This window comes from Hippocampus comes, unplaced genomic scaffold, assembly GCF_001891065.2.
Source record: "Hippocampus comes isolate QL1 unplaced genomic scaffold, H_comes_QL1_v1.1 scaffold124, whole genome shotgun sequence".
NCBI lineage: Eukaryota > Metazoa > Chordata > Actinopteri > Syngnathiformes > Syngnathidae > Hippocampus > Hippocampus comes.
This window is the reverse complement of record NW_017805075.1, coordinates 633,998-654,972: the sequence shown is the minus strand read 5'-3', so window position 1 is coordinate 654,972 and position 20,975 is coordinate 633,998. Positions and strand designations below refer to the sequence as shown.

The following is a 20,975-nucleotide window of genomic DNA, read 5'->3' as shown; positions in this document are numbered from 1 at the left end:
CCCACAGCCAACACTGAATTGAAGCAACAACTTCCAGCAGGGGTATCAAACTCAACTTTTGCGGGGGCTGCTTGCGAGAGAATCTGGATCTGTCTGGGCCGCATCAAGTGTTCCACTAATACGGGATTCAAGTACTCAAAAAAGGACAACTAATCCTAAAATTTTCTCAATCTTTATTAATAACAGTTCAGAAAACTAACGGTTCTTCACAACATGAACAAGATCGGTGAGCCGGTCCTCTCTCTCATCTCCATGTTACTTTGCAAACTCCTCAGCATGTCTAGTTGAGTCATGACGGCTAGTTTCGTGAGCACCCCAACTCTCTCTATTCATTTAAGACGTGACAGTGGGCCTCTCTACTCAACAAAGAAACCCCATCCATCCTGTTTTTTTTTTTAAATTGGCTGTTATCGTCGCCAAGCCGCCTTTTTATGGCAAGTTTTGAAAAAGACATGACTGGGACTGAATGACAGGATTTCTTTTTTCCTTCCACTTGGTGTCACTTCAGAATTACATTTCGCCTAAAGCTATCATGAGCCTGGACTACTGTGCCCAGAAGTGACACACACACACACACACACACACACACACACACGCGCGCGCACACACACACACACACACACACACACACACACACACACACACACACACACACACACACACAAAACGCCCGGGGCAATGACACAGCAAAAAAGGGTAGGGCCGCAAAAACATTGAAACTTTAATGCTCGAGGCACAAACTGTCATCCTGTGGCCCGCAAATGGCCCCTGGGCCGCAATTTGGAGACAACTGATTTACAGAGCCAAAGAAAAAAATGACAGTGGAGCCCCGCTGTTCCAAAGGAGAGCGACCGGGCGGAACCCCAAAAAGCAAAAATCCACGGAAAATTGACACCCATTCCACTGTAGCTACATTACATTGTAATCAGTGTTTAAAGTCCCCCCGCCCCCCAAAAAATGAAATATTGAAACAAAAAATCTGTAAATATGTGAATCCTTGGGTGCTGAACCACAGGTATGCGAGGATCAACTGTACATAAAAATAAAAGCAAACTAAAATGTTATATCGTCTACAAAAAACAAAGTATGCCATCAGTAACTCCCAAGTAATAAATGATAACACAGCCAAAACAGCAAGGGAATATACTGTACAACATGTTTGCACCTGAATGCATGTCATCCGTACATGCAAGGGATATTCACACAAATCACCAATAACAAATAAGATAAAATAAGAAATCCTTTATTAGTCTCTCACAATGGAGAAATGTTGTTGTTTGAAACAGTAAGAGATGAAAGAGGAGAGGATCAAAGTGTCCTTTCAACAGTGGATCAGAGACATCATGCTGAAAATGTGCACACGTCTGCTACAAGCTAAGTTTTGAAAGCAAACACGAAGCTTTAGTGTCCATTGACGAAAAGAGATTGGCTCACATCTCCTGTCCCACGTAATCCGCTTCAACTCCAAGCCGCGACTCCCAGTTCCACATCCGCATCGGCGCTCTGCGCTGACGCTCCTTTCTTCTCATCGTCGGCTCCTCAAGCCTTGCATTCATCCAGCCGCAGACCATCCAACAGCACCGATCTCTCCGCTGAACAAAGCGGGGCTGTGTAAAGTGCTTCCCATTACAGGCGCAAAAAAACACAAGCGCCCCAGAGCTGTCCAGCAATGACAGTCAAATGGCACCGACATTCCTCCCAATCAAAAACAGTGCTGGTATGCCCATGCTGCCGAGAAGGCGCAACCACCAAGCACCAGGTCTCCTCCTTGATGAATGTCGTGCCCAAAAAATGCTGAAAAACAATCCACATCCGGTCAAATGAGGGGTGAAACCTATCTAGTGCTTGTTTTTCGCAGAAATGCCTGCTACATGGGCAGCCCGGTGGTCCAGTGGTTAGCGTGTCGACCTCACAGTGCAGAGGTACCGGGTTCAATTCCAGCTCGGGCCTTCCTGTGTGGAGTTTGCATTTTCTCCCCGGGCCAGCGTGGGTTTTCTCCGGGTACTCCGGCTTCCTCCCATATTCCAAAAACATGCATGGCAGGCTGATTGAACACTCCAAATTGTCCCTAGGTGTGAGTGCGAGCGTGGATGGTTGTTCGTCTGTGTGTGCCCTGCGATTGGCTGGCGACCAGTTGAGGGTGTTCCGAAGACAGCTGGCATAGGCTGCAGCACCCCCGCAACCCTTGTGAGGATAAAGCGGATCGGAAAATGGATGGTTTGATGCCTGCTATATCACAAAAATCTATGATTTGTATTGATCGTTGCTAGACACATGCAGCATAGACACACCACAATTTCTGTTAATAACCCAGACTGAAATTATTTCTGCCCTTACATACAAATATCTTAAGCAGTGGATTTTTATCCCTTCACTATACTTCCTTGATGCCAGTTAGTAATTGGTAAGCTTTTGAGCTGTAATTGTTTCCGATAGGTTCAGAAAAAAAAGAAAAAAGAAAAATGGTGAATATCACGAATAATAAATTGCAAATAGGTGATGGTGAACTGTAATAATGAATCAACATAATTTCATTGATGCTTCAACACATTTTACATCAAAGATATAAAGCAAAAAATTTTAAAAGTAATGATTCCTTTCCAAAACACTTTTTTCTTTTTCCTCGTCAGGGCATCAATGATTCGTAATCACAACAACAACTCGTTGTCAACACCCCAGCATCCTTTACGGTACGGCACATCCATCAAGTCATCGGAGAGCGACCTATCCACTTGTACGCTGCCCGTGTCCCGCCTCCCGCTGCCTCTGTCGCCAAAGAGGCCCTCGTCGTCCCCTGGCGGTCCTCGCAGCGCTCACGCCCGCCTCTTCAGACCGCAACCCTCTCACCTCCGACCTCCTCCGACGCCAGAGAGCCCCCGCCACCACGGTTTTAATGGTCTCCATGGGAACCACAGCCCCATGGCCAGCCCCCACAAAATGGCCCGTGCGGGCGGCGGGTTCGGCGGAGGCGAGTTGGTGCCGGTAGCGTTGGCGCAGACTGAGGCAGACAAAGGCCTGGGTTTCAGCATGATGGGCGGCGGGCCGGGGGGCGGGATGACGGTCGTCAGGAGAGTTTGGGACAGGAAGCAGTGCAACACTCTGCAGCCAGGGGATGCTATTGTCAAAATAAATGGAGCTGACGTGCAGAGTCTCAGCCTTGGTCAGGTAGGAAACGTTTGACTACGTTGAAGTAACAACTGCTTTGAATGAATGGAGGTAATGAAAACTTTTCTCCCCATCCGGTCTGTTACTTTTTGACGGTTCAAAATCTCCCACCATTCCAGATTTTTCACCCAAAATGAAAGCCCCAAACTAAGACATTTTTATCAAATCTTTCTGCATTACCAATATCATTCCACAATTAATTCCAAATTATTTCAGGTCGGCTTCAGTTTTTCCACATTTGCATGCAATTTCTCCAGAGATGGCATTGACTACTTTTTAGAGCCATTTTAATCCCTCAAGGAGAAATTCAACTCACACTCTGCTTTATAGATATGTCAAAGGTGGCAAAGGTCTTCATTCTGTATTTGAGGAAAAAAAAAGACCGGTCAACCTAGAAGTACTGATGGAGAATTGACAAACACAATGTTATCATGTTTAAAAGTTTCATTTTGTTCCATGCTTGATTGACCTCGAACGCATGTGATCGTACAGCTTGCACACAATGGAGCACAGAGAATCAGGGGTCAATTTGAGGTGAATGGACCCACAAGCGCCTGTTAACTGACAACTTGGAAAGGAAGATTCAACTTTGGGCGAAAGGAAATACTCGGTCCGCTCCATCATGAGAAATGGTCACTAGCCAGGTTACAGATGTATCAGTTCATGGAAAGGCCACTCATTAAAATGTCGACGTTTCTGTTGGCTTATGGATGTGGGTGCTGGTACCAGGGGTCCACTGAGGGGCGACCTATTGGGGCCGTCCAGGGGCGAGGTATGTAAATGAAGATGGGAGTGTTTTCTCTGATATATTACTTGTAATTTGCATACACATCAATAAAAAGCCGACAGAGGCTGCAGAGGTCGGGTGTCAGTTGAGAAGCGCGCACAAGAGTGGCTTCATAGAAAACTGCGCCTGCTGCTGGCAGTGAAAGTCGATCCGTTCCTGCGTTCGAGCCTTTGTTCAACTGTCCGAGCGAACATCTCTGACATTACTGATTCAAATCCTGCACTCAAGTTAAAAAAAAAAAAAAAAGAAAAAAAAGTACAAGCTCTGAAATGAATTAAATGACAGAGAAACCTCTGCTCACAAAATTGTTTTCTTTTATTTTAACTTACATTGAGTTTGCACTAAGAAAAAATTTATCTACACAACATTTGCATGTTGTAATTTAACAATCGTATTTTTTCCATCTATGTTTTTAGTAAATTAAAAAAAAAGAGGCAAACTATTTTGTCTGGAGTCTCTTTCAATTATGCCAAGTTATCAAAAATGGCCGCCTATATTGTACGGTATACGAACAACAACAAAAATCATTTTGATGTTTTCATTTTGCTCGGTACTTATTCACATTTCAGAGTCTGTAGTTTTACTTCAGTACAGGGATTGCATCAGTATTTCAATGTTTTCCAAAGTCTTTTTGTATCTCTGCTTCAACTTCACTCATTCACTGCCCTGGATGTTGACGTTCTGCAACTGGAATCCAACCGTTCGTTCACTGCCAAATACGTTTTTCAATGGCTCGGCATGGAGGATGACAGTTTGTCTGTGAATATCAAGCCAACCCTTTTTGGTTAAACCAACCCATGTTGAACTGCTGATAACTAAAGAATGGGAGACAATAAAACCATGAGAAACTGTTAAAAGACAAGTGACCACTGCCAAAACGGCTGCCAGTGAATGCGTAGACTATGAGTAAATTTGTCCCATCTGCATACTGTACATATTATTGTTTTTGCAGGTACAAACCGTCCTTCAGGAGCACACTAAACAGGGAGAAGTCACACTGTTGGTGTATAGGGGAGGTAAAATGTCAAACATTTGCTTTCAAGTCACTGTTAAGCAGTTGCTTATTTCTGACTATTTTTTTGTCTCTTTCATCATCATCATCATCATCATCTTCAGGCATCTATCAATCCATCTCCCCCAGCTCCCTTCGGAGACTCCCCCCTCCTCTGCTCCGCCCCCCTCCTCCACCCGGTGGCTCAGTCGACACATCCATCCTCACTGATGCCTTACCTGTTCCACGTACGTCATTCGGCACACCGCCATCCACAGCCCCCACGAGTTCTTCGCTGATCCAGAGCACCAGCTTCTTGGAGTCCATTCCGGTCACCCTGACCATGGAGCCCAAAGACTGGATCAGTACAGGTCTGGAGGATGACGCCGGTAGAGTCACAGAACCCGATTCAGGACTGGAAATACGAGAAGACGAAAGGGTTCGACCCCTGAGAGGGTTCGATGTGGAGCTGAAGAGAAAACCAGGGGAGGGTTTTGGCTTTGTCATTGCCTCTCAAGATCTGGAGAACACCAAAGGTTAGTAATATCTCCTGAGTGATGAATGCAATGACTTGGTTTGTGAGACGTCTAAAACTGCAGCGGAAGTTGCAAGTGGAACTAGTCAGTACTTTTATGCAAAAAGAGGGTCACTTTTGGATTGTCCGTGAGATCAGACCCACAGAGGCACAGGCAAATGGCAGATTTTGGAATGTAGGAGGAAGGCGTGGAAAACCCTCGCACATACGTCAGCTGTCTCTTGCTATATCACCGGTTTTGCTGATTACGTGCCATATTGCAGGATTTTGTAGTGATATACGAGTATTTTTTGATATGGATTGCTACTGCTGACTCACAAAACAATAAATAACCACAAGCCATAAGGAAAGCGTGCGTAACAGGCAGAGATTGACCAAAGTTTGGGATAATTTCACACATCATAAAAGAAGCCTAAGTTCAAAGTGCCTTTTGCGCAACTGTCTTAACTTACTCGACTGTACAGTCTCTGCTAAAATAAACATCATTAACTAATTTAACTTAGCTTACCGGCACTAGTTAGAACAGACTGTAATTCATAACAGGTGGTTTGGGTCGTTGTTGGTTATTGAACAAACATCGAACAAAATACAGTCAACACACAAGCCTATGCTTGCTGACCTGCCGATGGCCTCAACTGATGCCGTCACTCTGCATACACCAAAGCTAAAGCTAAAGGCAGCACAGCCATCAGAACGTTCCCATACACTCACTTCCGCATACAGTAACTCGGCAGACAATGGGCCTCTTCGGAAAATGAAATCTCCTAACCTTTATGCCACCTTTCTTGAACTTTGTAGGACGACATCATCCGGTCAAGGAGAGATGAAAAAATGCCTCCTTTCAAATGCAGGAAAGCACAGCACCGGTTCAAATCAATTCAACTCCACTTTTCCTAACTGACATCATCGTGCGATGACGAGTATTGCTTACATAAGCCATATCTTTCCTTTTGCTTTGAACGTATATTTCTTGGTCCCGTTGATTATCCACTTGCCATAAAAAGATGTATTTGTATTTTTTAAGTGAGTGTTTTTTTGTTTGTTTGTTTTTTTTTTTTAATTTTTAAAGTCCTGAGCGTGAAATACTACTGTCTTTGCGTTGTCCGTCAACTGCGTCACTGTCCTGTTGCTTTGAATCAGGAGTGCCCAACCGGTCAGTCGCGGTTGACCAGTAGTCCGTGGAGTGGTCTCAAGTCAACCGTGGGGGGTGACGGGAGAAATGCGGGGGGAAAAATAATTCTGTCTTTTTGTGTGTTATTAATATATATTTTTGTGTGTACTGCACAATAAGCATCTGATCAGTTTTACTTTCACAAAACAAAAACAAAAAAACAGATTGAAAAATGATCAGATAAAAAAGTAGGTCACCTTTTCATCTACATGGGCGCATGACCTGCATCACAGGAAGTTGATAGCAGTCAGCAGTCTGCAATTGCAAGTAGCGAGCAGAGCCGTTGAGATACATGTATTTTTTGTTTATTGTCATTCAGTTTGTTTGATCTGCAATTCACTGATGGCATTGTTAAAAAAAAATAAATAATAATAAAATGGGAATCTGAAGCGCCAGGAGAAGCATTTTAAAATGGCACACATAAGCTTCTGTAGTGATGTTTCTGCACATGACATGCTACAAAAGGTTGTCCCTTGTTCCTGCCTCCCATGTCAGGTCACCCATTAAGGTTGGCAGTGATTTCTGTTTTACAAACATAGTCTTGTTTTGTATCTAGTTTATTTTTTCAGTTTCGTTCATGTTGAGGTCCATTATGGCATTGGTAGTTCAAATGATGCTGACCTAAAGAATTTTGGGTAATATTCTTTCGTAAAGGTTGGTCAGGAGTAACCTTTGCAAATGGGTCCTTCACGGTTCCTCAGCATTTTTAGAATTTGAAACATCCTGTCCTCCAAGGACTTCCATGGTCATCTCACTCAGATAGGATAGGAAATGAAATTTCCTAGGCAAAAACGAGAATCAGTTTTGGTCAAAGGCCTGCCTTAAAGACCCACACAATAACAAGTTACTACAGTGTCGATTAGAATGGGTAGATGGTGACCCCAAGTGGACAATAATAACACCTGCACTTCAAATGCAGACACTGACTGTTGATAATGCTGTGTACGAGTGAAGCTTTATTATTAATAATAGTTAGATAAAAATATGTGTGTCACTGCAACAATAAACAAGGGATTAGTGCTCTAAAGAGTTTCATTGTCCAAGTCCTCAAGCCATTTTCAACACTTTAGATCGGTCAACATATTTCAAAAACACAGCACGGGCACGTGTGGACCGATCAATAGTATAGATTTGTGAAGAAATATGAAATTTACCATATTTGGTCATGGGGACGACAGGGATATTGTACCTAGATACCAATTGCTGGAATGATACTGCAGCAAAAACTAACTAAAAATAAGCAAACACAGTGGAATAAAAGTTGACAGCTAAACTACTTCAAATTCTTTTTATAGATATTGATTCAAAAAATGATAAGGATATTTATTAGCATACAGTGGGGACATGTTTAAACACTTTAGAAAATTGAACACAAAACATTTTTTAAACACAGCTGAACATTTTATACGTACTGTATATCCAGAACTTTACAAATGTCTTGGGCCATCAAACGCCAGAAGATTTAGTTGTTTCAGCAATGTTATCATGATCAAATAAAACTCTGAGGTTACTAAGCTTATCATAGACCTCCACCAAGACTAAACTAGTCCAAAAATTAAAATAAAAGTGAATTTGAAACAGAATTGTGTATGCCCGGTCTGGCCGCCAGTGTGCTCGCTCATAGCACCGTAGCTTTAGAACACAATTAGCGAAGAGGCTTTTCCCTGTGTCTGTTCAACGCTCCCGGTCATGGTGCCGAGTCATTATGGCACGGAAAAATTTCCGTTTGGTACTGCTCCTGGAACTTGGTGCAACACTATGACCATGTCTGAAAAGGGATTTTCTCTGGGTATGTATTTCGAATCTTCCTACTATTTGTTTGACGTTTTTGCGATTTTATGTGTCTATGGGGTGGCACACAAGCTGACCTTCTTATGACAGTTCGACACCAGCACATATGCGCTCCCAACTGACAAGACGCAGGAGCGGTCTTGCGCTGCCTTGACCGTTTAGTGTAAAGCGCATCCCTGTGATGTATGGCCCCCGTCAGAGCTTCCTTTGTCTTCTATTGGCTGCCCTCTGTTCCACCGTGATGCACTTCAATTTCCTTTATGGCCCAAGCCAACATGCACATTTCGAGCATTTTTCACGGCCAGATTGATGTTGTGGGTGCGCCTGTCCCCACATCTGATCCGTCTTCATTGCGTACTCTCGCTCTCCCTCATTTCTCTCCTGTCATGTCACGGAATGAAGTCGCTCACATTACCTTCTCTCCTTCAACCCCCCGCCCCACTCTTTCTCACGTGCCCTCACTTGTTCTCTCTCTCTCTCTCTCTCTCTCTCTCTCTCTCTCTCTCTCTCTCTCTCTCTCTCTCTCTCCCTTCTACGTCTCCCTCGCCACCCCTTTACTCTGCAGTAAAAATGTCCGGTCTGGTTTTTCAAAAGATTAAAACTCAGCCTGCCTCCCTCCCTCTGCCACCCACCCACCTCCTGCTCTCTACGTTGCTGTCTGACTGCTTAAGCGAAATGCTTCTGTGGTACAGAGGGGACAGCCTGCGTTTGAGCTCCTGGTTCCATGTTGTGAACATCAGCGCCTTGGAGAACAGCATGACACGGAACTGAGGAGTTTTGTCTCGATATTTGAAACCTCGACTTTCCCCGAGAGCCATGCTGGAGAGACTACAGTCCGCTTTGAGGACTGTGAAAGAGTCTAAACGTAATGATTTGCTTTGCTTGCTTGTCCTTTATTGTTTTTGACTTACAGGTGCAGGTTTGCTGTTTTTTCCCTTTTATTCAGTTGGGTGCATCAGCTGGAAGCTTTGAATCATGGAGCCCACAAGTTTGCTCAGCCCGACATGTTGACTGTGTGCCATGTGGACGTTGCATCCACGTGCTCACACGGCCGTGACGAACAGGGGCTAAATTAAGCTGTGTTCCAATGTTATTTCAGTCTTTTTGCAGGGAAAAGAAAGAGAATGTTAGATCTGGTAAAAGTTAAATGATCACTGCTAAATTGTCACTTTGTCTGATTCTGCGATTAGATAGATGCACGTTTGATTAAAATACGAATATTGTCATGAAGAGCAACCATTTGCATCAAATGAAAAATACTCAAAATACAAAAGAAGTGTGTTTTGGTCTCTTGATGTATTTATTTCATTTCCCCAGACCTGTGTTTGTCTTAACTAAAATGTAATGCAGCCTTTCACTAATGCACAGGGCACTCAGGGCTGTAAAATGAATGTGTTTAACAGAAATGACAGATGCTGCTTGCTCAGGATCAACAACGGTTTGTCCTCTCAGACGTGTACTTAGCGTCAGCAGGCTGCACGAGCTGATCTGGGTTGCATAGAGTGGATTTTTCATGATGGCGTAAGGTGGAGGAGTGTGCTGGTGCTGGTGCTGGTGCTGATGCTGGTCAGCGGTAGTTCTCAGTGCGGCACGTTGTCACCGTGCTGGCTGCGGTGGGATTACTCTGGAAAGGACAACATAGAATGCCGGAGGGAAGGACAATTTGATAGGAAGGAGTCCATTTGAACGTGTGCTGTTGGTGTGTGTGTGTTTAGCTCAGCACATTTGTCTTAGTGTGTTGCGTGAGTCACCGTGCGTGCACGTGAGTGGGGCTTGTGCATGAGTTTGGAATTCATTATTTGGCAGAGGTTGATGGTCCGCTGTTGGATTATACGCAATAAGAAGACTATTTCAAAGCTGCCCTGGCGTCTGCTTTGACCTGATTGCCATTTCTGCCTGGGCCACCCAGATTATAGGCCTAGAATGAACATGTGTCTCATGGCCTCCGAATTAAGAAAAATGAAGGGACAAATTCAAAATGATCGCTTTCTCTGATTTTGCGGGTCCAGTTGTTTGACTAAAATGAGCATTTCTGTTGCACCTTATAAACTTCTGACAACATAACACCTTAATTCCCGAAATACAGTGGTTGCCATGTGACACCAGCAATGATTAATGCCACTTCTAGTTTACTCTAAAACTAAAAAGAAAACAAACAGAATTACAGATTTTGTATTTAAAACAACCTCATAACTTGATTCTGTTAGCTTAACGTTAAACCATAATGTAAAAAGTCATAAACAGGCAAATGATTAGCATCTATGTGCCCGTGTTATAACGCTTCAAGCAATGTATATTTCAAAATAAAAGATGCATCAACGCATGTACAGTAGACAATCTAATGACTCACATTCACAGGCATGTATTCTTTATCCTCTACGAAGAACACTTAAGATAACTGCACACTACTGAGTCACTTCCAGCAGTCAAATGGACCTCTTTCTTGTTTGTTGGCATGACTGTATTATACTGCCACCTGATGGCCAAGTAAAACGCACTAGGTTGAGTGGCAATGATTTTATCAATGAGGGACTGATTCTTCTCATTCTGTTCATTTGTATGTTTTTTTAAATGACAATAATACAGAGTGCTATTCTTATAAAAAAAAAATTGATTTGCCATTTCCATTCATTTCAATGCTGAAAAAGCATTTGCACAATGAGTGTTTCCCAGTATTCACACCACTCTATAAATATCGTCATTTAAAGTGCTTATTTGGCGAAATTAAAAATGGTGAAAATAAAAATCAAGGTTTCGTCTTTTTTTGGTCACTTAACTTTTTTCCATAGCTATGACACAAAGTGAAGGCATTTTAGATTGGTGGAGCAGCTTTTCAATTGTCTGTTTTTACCCATTGTGTGAGGAACTGTTCGTGCGTCATCTGAATGAATAGTTTATGCTGCTGTGTAGGTTAAACAGGGACACTGCTGTGAAGGCCTGAGAGGGCCCAGCTGCTGCCAGCAGGAGGAACTATTGAGAGATAAGTGTTATCATCAGGATATTTCGACTTGCACTCGCAGTAATGCACTAGCGGCACTACTAATGTCTATGAGTTTTGTTTTATTTTTAGTTTTTATGTTTGAATGAACTAAATGTGCCTGAAGGTGTGAGTTTGATTTGTTACATGGTCGTGCTTGTGAGACCTATCTCTAAAATCATATTTCTTCATTGAAATGAATGGGATATGTTTTAATTGGTTCCCAAAAAACAAATTGTAAAATAAAGGAAAAAAAAAAGTTCAATGTGGACATATAGCACTCTATGGCATTTGCTTTATAAAATATTTAGAAATAGCATAACTGATGAGAATGAAACAAATTCATTCAACAGTTTGTGTATCATGATTAATTTAGTACTTCAAATCCTTCTTGTATGTGCAAATTGGCCAACGGGGGGGCAGTATAAAACAGTCAAGAAAACAGAAACTATGAAGAGTTTCACAACTATTGTATTCTTTGGCATTTGACTCGGCATGACTTAGTTTTACTGTTTTGTGCTTTCTACTGTCTTCGTTATAAATTTATTTTTGTTGTTGTTGTACATACAGTATATGATATTTGCTCCTCGTACAGGACTTTGTATACAATGGTTGTTTTAAAGTGCTCTATAAATACAGTCGAGTTGAGTATTGTAAGTGACACAGAACATAAGATTAAAAATATATGCATGTGAGCATTTTGATATCGTCTGTCTACATGCATTGATGTACTGTTTGTGTGCCAATGTCAGTTGCTTAAAGGATTATTTGAATTTGAATTGGACTTTTATTTGGTCTCCTGTAGGAGAAACATGTCTCGGAGGACAGGCCCTCTGTGCTGCTACATGTATTGGGCAATACATACTACATACAATACACAACATACATTGTACAATACATGCGGTACAGGACAATATATATTCTACACACATTGGATAATACATTACAGACATATGCACACCCCACACTGCCCTCATGTCCTCCTGCTTGTCTGTCTGCCTCCCTCTAATTGTTTGTTAATTAAGTTGATAGCCTGCGGTATGAATGAGTTTTTATATCATGAAATCAACAGTAGCTTACTCATACAGGCGCTGCAGGTTGGAGCAACCCTTCATAATGGAGCATGATAATAAGCGCAGCTCCTCAATAAATTTAAAGAGTAATGAGCATACAAGCAAACACCACAAGTCTGCCACTGACAGATTCGAGGTAGCAAAATTTCACAGGAAAGTTTGTGTTCTGTGGTAGTTTGTGCCTGAGGAGTGAGGCAGTGCAGTTGATGGCTTGACAGATGCTCCAAAGCACAAGCTGGGAGAGAGTGGACGAAGTGTGTTAAAAAATCAAGTCATTCAAAATGTAAACCTGCCCTCAAACCCTCCACAGAGAAGTTGCATGTCAAATCAATCATATCATCATGCTTTTTTGGGCGGGGTAAAGCCAATAAGTACAAATATAATAGAGAGAGAGAGAGAGAGAGAGTGAGAGAGAGGTGTGTTTACTTTAACTCCAGTATACATTTTCCACAAGGGGAAAATTCCTCAGCAAAAAAACTCCCAAAAACAAAATATGAAAAGATATTGAAGAAAAATCCATCAATAGGAGAACCCGTGAGTGCCGAAATGCAAGTATGTGGGAATCCATTGTAGTAGAGGAAACATGTTCTTAATTTCCCTCCTGCCAAAATGAAAATTATTTCATTATTTTTGGGAAGGGAAATGAACTGAGGATCCATTCAGAATGAAGCCTGCCATGCCTGCTTATGCTTGATATATAGTCTTCAGTGAACCAAACATTAGCATGTGCAAAGAAGCTGGACTTCCCGAAGAACAATAAGTCCATTAACATTCCACCCTATTTCTTTCTTCTCTGTACAGCCGCATCTCTTCTGCCACATCGTTTTGTCACAGTGCGCCGAGGCAGCCCGGCAGCCAAGAGTGGTCAGATTCGGCCAGGGGATCGATTGGAGGCCGTCGAAGGACGCTCGGTGGTGACGCTGCCTCACCGTGAGCTGGCGCAGATCCTTCGCCGGGCAGGAAACACGCTCCGTCTCACTGTTGTCCCCCGGCCTAGCACCTGTAAGCCAAACGTCCCACTCGTCACGTCGTGCCTCTTCACACCTATGCAGGATTTCCCAACCGTCAATTGGTCAGACACAAATATTTTACTTTAGAAAACCCTCTCAGAACTCCACGAAGCAAAAATGGTGCAACAAGTACATTGGTGCCTTAAGATATGAGTGACCTGACTTTCAAGTTTGTTGAAATACAAGTAGTTTGCTCAAAATATTTCCTTTACTTGCAAGCAAAAACTTGAGATACAAGCACTGAACAAGGGTGGCAGTGAGCTCAACTCACAACTCAAGCAGCAGTTTGGCTGATAGTCAACAATTTTTCAAGGAGTCTTCAAGCTGCCACTCCCAGGTAAAGTTTACTCTAAAACCTAACAAATAGAATTACACCATATGTATTTAAAACAACCACACAACTTTCCCTTTAAGTTTGCTCGATTAATGCATGATGGGAAATGCCATAGTTGGACTAACGAATAACATTTCTGTCTTTGAACACAAGCGACACCACAATGAAAACAGTGCATACAGGCATATATTATTTATCCTCTCTGAAGAAGGACTACTGTGACTGTCTCTGTGAGGAGCTGTGATTCTCTCCATGTTCACTCCTGTACAAGTGGACCCCAATTATTCACGGGGAATAGGGAATGGGCTGGCCCACAAATGTCAAATATCCACGTATAACTGACAGACAGTCAATTGCACTGGGGAACACAAGCATTTTTTTAAAACCCTAAAAAAATCTTGAATAAGCAGAGGTGTACTGCCAATATGCTTTTTCAGTGGAACATGGGGTTGCCTCCCCTGCCCCCAAAATGAACTATTTTTAAAATACAAAAACATCAAACACATACCGTAAATGCAAATAGTTGAATCTACAGGTGCCCGAATGCATATGCAGGGGTCCAATGTATATCCATATGTCTTGATTCTGCCCCAGGTAGACAAGGTGCACACACCTGAAGGAGCAGCACAATGTTCATTGAATTGAAGTAAAAAAGTGGCAAAAACAGTTAAAATTCTCAATATTTTAGTCAACTCTATTATGTTGTGTAGATATATTTTGCATTGTAACATATACAGTATATATATGTGTGTGTCTGTGTGTGTGTGTGTGTGTGTGTGTGTGTGTGTGTGTGTGTGTGCGTGTGTGTGTGTGTGTGTGTTGTTTTTTTAGTGGGGCGGCATTTCCAATGAGATGCAAGTGTTTTGAGTCATGAACGTGGTCACAGAACGAATTGAAGTCACATCTGAAGGCACCACTGTATAGTCAACTCTACAACTATGGAAAAAATGAAGGGACCACTATAAAATTAACAGTTTCTCTTATTTTGATATTTAAAGATATACAGTATGTTTGAGTAAAATGGACATTTTTGTTTAATTGTATAAGACTACTGACAACATAATTTCCAAATTCAAGTTAAAATTATCATTTAGAGCAGGGGTGTCAAACTCATTTTATTCGCCAGCCAATTTGGAGTTGCGTCTTCCCTCAGATGGCCGTTATGGCAGTGAAACCACAAAATTATTACTTGTACACAACAAATTAATAGCTTCCTAGTTTTGAGATCAGTCATATCAATTATAATAGTTTGTTCAATTATTGTTCAAGTGAGTGTGAACAGGGTAACAAAATTTTTGCAACATCGCAACGTTATTTATTACACATGACAATTTGACATTTCGGTACAGATTTTAGCAAGATGACACATGATTTGCTTTCACGGGCTACATAAAATGACCTGGTGGGCCAGATCTGGCCCCCGGGCCTTCAGTTTGACACCTGTGATTTAGAGCATTAATTTTTAGAAAATGGAAAATGGTAATAATACCACAAAAGGTCTATTTTTTTTGTTCCCTTAATTTTTTTCATAGCTTTATATTGAAGTAGTGATGATCCTGACCCTGAACTGTACTGACAATGAACAAAGGACCTGTTGAGTAGAACATCAAGCTATTCTGTTCGATGAATGACATGGCAGCAGGTGAATTGTACCTACTAACATCAAGTGGAAGTGCATTTCATTGTCCTGCCTCTCACTGCATGTAGGTAGATAGATGGGCAATTATTTGTTGTTTGCTGTAAACAATAATTTTCAGACCCCCAAGTGAAATTTCACCATAGATAATAATCTGTCATGGCACACTGATGTCCACAAAGTTCAAAATAATTGCTCTGACATGACCAGTATCATCTCCCTCAGACTCAACAAGCCTTTCAGAACCCGTGGAGTCCGAACTCGGACACCGAAGCAGGAAGGGTCAGAGGTCGCGTCCCAAACGTGATTCCAGGTATTACAGTGTCAACTTGGATCGTGGCCCCTCAGGATTTGGCTTCAGCCTCCGAGGGGGCAGTGAGTACAACATGGGACTCTACGTCCTGGGACTGATGGAGGGAGGGCCTGCTTCGCGCAGCCAAAAGATACAGGTAAGTGCAGGGAATCACCATCGTAGCTGATTCCAAAGACGACTGTGGGCCTAAATAGTTCACCAGTGATGGGACATCATTTTTCCCGAGAATGTTTCACATTAATCACAATCCAAATAGTGCCCACTGTCGCAAAAGAATCATTGCCTATGTCCAGTTCAGTTGTATATAACTAGAAAGATCGATAAGTTTGCAATTAACATTAAGAATTGGTTGTTTTTAAATATTTAGGGCTCTATTTTCATGGCCGGCGTAAATCTGGCCCTGCATAGGGTTTTGCATCGATAGTCGTAAACTGAGAAGAATAACGACTTAAATTCCAGTTCTCACAGAATCTGACAGATTTGTTAATGTCGGTGCTGAATTTCGATGCCGTGCCGTGCGAAAAAGAACCAATAGGAAATGTGTGAGAATCGTCTGACTCTACCCATAAAGTGTGCTGAATTTCCATCTATTATCTCGAGAGCAAAGTCTTCAGTCATGAGATGCGTATGTGCCGTGCTGGACACGTGTGCCTATCTTTGTACAACGTGTGACGATCGTCGCTTCAACATGATAAAATGGGTGTTTACTCAGACAGTTTTGATCGCCGTGCAGGTGAGTGACCAGCTTGTGGAGATTAACGGCGACAGCACGGCGGGGATGACTCACAGTCAGGCAGTGGAGCAGATTCGCAGAGGGGGCCACCGCATCCACCTGGTCCTCAAGAGAGGAAACGGATATGTGCCCGATTATGGTGAGAACCAATCACATTCGAGTGACAATGTCGCGCATGAGACCAGGAAGTCCTCAAAGGGGCTCCTTGTTCTTTCAATGCTTAAATCTTTTCTAACGCTTGTCTTTTGGGCACACTTTCCTTCCTGTAACTCATCCATGCTCATAATTCTCTCCATTCTTGGTTTTACATGTTTCCTTCTCCTTTCACTCCCGTCTTTCCTGCTCATTCCGCCCATTCTCTTTTTCTCAGTGGAGCTCTCCAGTTTGTCTCTTTGTATGACCAACTCCAAATTAGGCGAGCCTTGCTTCTATGTGATTGGACGGACAGAAAATACGCGGTTGGTATGGTTCCTGTTAGTTCTCTTATTTTCTGTCTCTCTACATTCCCGCGCTCGGTCACTGCTGTGTCCTCACATACAGTTGTGTTTGGAATAATAGCAACGTGTTGAAACGTAACATGAGTACAGCTCCTGACAACTTCCACAAATGCCCTCGTGAACCCTACACAATATATTCACGATCAAAAAGACTTGATCAAATGTTTAATTCCTTCACAGAAAGTGATGAAAATCTATTGTTCTTCCTCGAACTCAAAATGGTTACCCTGCAAAGGGTAATGTTTGAAAGGGGTCGCTTTTGCACGAATCACTGAAGTGATAATGAGATGAATAAGCGCCGTTTCTGCTTCACATCTGTGTTGCATGGAGTCCACCCATTTGTGGCACCTGTGATCTGCTAATCCAATCCAGTACCATTGGACTACATTGCACAATTCCTTTGCATTTCTTGAAGATACCTGTGCGAAGACGAGCTGTTGGTAAGAAGCCCCTGCAAAGTCCCATTGTTGAAAGAAAACAGCATGTGCTGAATAAATATGTTACAAGTTGCTGGCCTTCAGTGAAAGTTAGTTGTCCAATTGTCTTGGCATGTTCACAGGTGCCATAAAGTTGGTGAACTACACCGTGCTAATTAAACAATATATTACTTCTGTGATTCACAGGAAAGTAAAAATCATTCAACATTTTTCCCTTTGTAAATTAAATGGTATAGTTTGTGGAGGAAAAATGCAGAGCACCAACTTTGAACAAACTCAGCAATAGCTTCTTGCCACAAGAGCTGCTCTGAGCTCACAAAAACACAATACCGGTATTTGTAAATTAAATGGTATAGTTTGTGGAGGAAAAATGCAGAGCACCAACTTTGAACAAACTCAGCAATACCTTCTTGCCACAAGCCATCACTGCTCTGAGCTCACAAAAACACAATACCGGTGACAATAATACTTGGTCCACACTTTTAAATTACTCCTGACTCCACAGCTACTTGTATATTTTTTATTCTTGATCACACTGACATGGAATTTCACCCTTAAGTGGGTTATATCTGCACTATACTATGACAAAAAAAGGCTTTCAATTCTTTTTTTCTGAACACAACTGTATACACTAGCAGAAAGCTTACACTTGTTCTTAATCTCCTAACTTCAACATAATGGCATGCACATCTCAAATTTCTCGTCCAGTTTACCTGAACGATGAATGTACAGTGGTACCTTGACTTGTGAATGACCTAATTTACAAGTTTTTCAAGACACGAGCCCTCGTTTGGCCAACTTTTTTTTCCTTTTGTCCTAAGCTATAAAGGCTTAATGGCTGCAGAGAACTTCACAAACAACAGCACCTTGGCAAAGAGTGAACAGTGGTTTCCCACAAAAAAGCTTATAGCCACTCATGGTTGAACTTGGCTGCAAATCTAAATATTATACAAAATAGAATTTCATCTTTTGTATTTAACCAAACGCAGCACAGTGGTCGACTGGTTAGCACGTCAGCCTTCCAGTACAGAGGTACAAGGTTCGATTCCGGCTCTGGCCTTCCTGTGTGGAGTTTGCATGTTCTTCCCGTGCCTGCGTGGGTTATCTCCGGGTACTCCAGTTTTCTCCCACATTCCAAAAACATGCATGGTAGGTTAACTGAACACTCAAAATTGTCCCGAGGTGTGACTCTGGCTCGGATAATAATGGATGACAAGAGTCCATCCATCCATCCATTATGTACCGCCTCAGGTCACGGAGGCAACGGCTTTAATAGGGAAGCCCAGACTTCTCTCTCCCCAGCCGCTTCTTCCAGCGCTTCCCGGGGGATGCCAAGGCGTTCCCAGTTCCAGCCGGGAGCCATAGTTTCTCCAGCATGTCCTGGGTCGTCCCCGATGCCTCTTGCTGGAGAGACATGCCCGGAACATCTCACCAGGGACCCATCCAGGAGTTATCTTAATCAGATGCCCGAGCCACCTCATCTGGCTCCTCTCAGCATGGAAAAGAGCCAGCTCGATTTTGAGCGAGCAATGACAAAAGAATGTTAGCTTAATGCTAATACACAATACAAAATGACATACGGGCTAACAAAAGAGTATTAATGTTGCTGTAATTATTACCATTTTAGCAACTTATGTTTGAACACAAATGATGGAGCAACACATTTAGACATACAATGTAACAATACTCACAGGCAAATATTCTTAATCCACAATTAAAAATGACTAATTTTACTAAGCATTTGTGACCCTAGAATGTACTATATAGTCCTATTTTTCTTTTTTAAAAAACACAGCTCTTTTTGCTGCCCTTTTAAGGGTGGAACTGGAACTTACTAAAAGCAATTCCATTCATTTAGATGGGAAACGATGTTTTCAGATTCAAGTGATTTGAGTTATGAGTGTGGTCTTGGAACAAGTTAAACTTGCAAGTCAAGGCACCACTGTCGCCGATAAAGTTGCACATTTGCATGCAGATCTTAAGCGTGAATAAACAGTTTCATATCAATTCGCACAACATGCTTTTCAAACATGTATCGTTACCTCTCAACCCCACCCTCCCACAATTTATCCCCAACCTACGTTCCCCGTACAATGTCTGTCCAGGCCGTGAGCACAGAATCACCTCCCCCTCCCGCCTGCGTCACCCCAAGGAGCAGGGTATGGCTGCAGTAGACTCCAGCAGGCAGAGGGGGCGCCGCTCCAAGCAGAAGAGGAGAGGCAAGTCTTTGGACGGACGTGAGAAAAGGACAAGTAGGAGGAGAAGGTGGGAATCGGAAAGCCGCTCAGTGTTGCGAAGCCCCGACTCGGAGCCCGAGAAAGGGGAGAGTTCTCGAAAAAGGACGTCTCGGAGTCTACCCAGAGAAGCCCTGTCGACAGATGACGGCCATGCAAGGAGGATGAGGAAAGGGGAGAGAGGGAGGAGCAGAGAGAGGAAAGAGAAGAAACAGGTAACAGCTCCTGTTGAGGAGAATCTGGAAGAAAAGGTCGAAGAGGGAAAGGAGGTGTTACATAGACCAGATGTGCTGCCAATTCCAAGTCCTGACAAAAAGCTTCCCAGGCCTAAAGAGGAGAGTGAGGAAGAGTCAGACGAGATGTGGAAAGTGGCAGCAGGCTACCGTGCCATGAAGCAGCTCCAGGGCTACGTGGACGACGACGATGATGACAATGATGATGACACCCACCAGTTTGAAGAAAAGCTCCGGGATTTTGAGGAAGATGAGGTTTCAGGGGATGCACAAGAGGGGCTGTTATCAAACGACGCCGGGACATACTCCGTCCCACAAAGGAAGCCCTTCTCCTTCCTCGCTTCTGCACTTTCTGTAAATCAGCTGAGGTATGATGAGACAGAGTCTGGAGGCAGCCAATCAGATGACAGCATGTCCGCCGCTAGCATCTCTAGCTTTCCTGTGCAAGCGCTCGGCCGCAGGGCCACCATGCTGCCGGGTCCTTGGCTGGCCCCCAGCCGGCACAGGGTGGCTCGGGATGCTGCGGAGAACGGGCTGTCGTCGCAGCCAACGGTGCCAGCAGGCAGAGAAGAGTGACGATACCACATGAGCATGAATGCATTTTTGTTGATTCAGACACTCACCTTTCTTTTGTAGGGACCGAAAGTGATATTTACTGATATCAACGCAATTCTCTCTTCTCAATGTTTCCCAAATGTTACTGAGCCAAGACACACCATTCCTCACAAAAAGTTTCTAGTATAGGGCGCTTTCAAGTGGAAGTTAAGTCAAAATGTTCATGTGCTCCCACTAGTCTAAACACGGAATTCTGATTAAAATTCTCTTCGTGGAATTAAGCAGATTCATTCACCCACTTTCATTCATTACTATAGGCTGGCTATGTAAGATGGCCGTCGGTGGCTTCACATCTCTCTACAGTGAGTTGAAGGATTCTTAGTTCATTCATAGATAAGGTTCTGAACCAAACCCAGAAAACAGATGTGTGGTGACGTTTGCAATGATGTCAGTTCACGACCGGAACTCAAATTCAAAGGGGCATGATTCAGCGTAAGCCTCAT

At 43.0% G+C, this 20,975-nt stretch overlaps 1 protein-coding gene across 4 annotated transcripts in view; it reads left to right on the top strand.

Moving 5' to 3' along the window:
• Positions 1–20,975, top strand: part of magixb (MAGI family member, X-linked b) — a 71,546-nt gene extending 50,571 nt beyond the window's left edge. For 2 of the 4 annotated variants that reach the window (XM_019865240.1, XM_019865239.1), the window contains exons 10-16: positions 2,631–3,165; positions 4,905–4,968; positions 5,069–5,479; positions 13,292–13,492; positions 15,696–15,919; positions 16,517–16,655; positions 19,556–20,975. In XM_019865240.1, coding sequence (XP_019720799.1) covers positions 2,631–3,165; positions 4,905–4,968; positions 5,069–5,479; positions 13,292–13,492; positions 15,696–15,919; positions 16,517–16,655; positions 19,556–20,493 — 2,512 coding nt within the window. In that variant the 3' untranslated portion in view covers positions 20,494–20,975. Of the gene's footprint in view, positions 1–2,630; positions 3,166–4,904; positions 4,969–5,068; positions 5,480–13,291; positions 13,493–15,695; positions 15,920–16,516; positions 16,656–16,886; positions 17,731–19,555 lie in introns of those variants that run through there. The other 2 variants (XM_019865242.1, XM_019865241.1) reach the window with 2 other exon arrangements.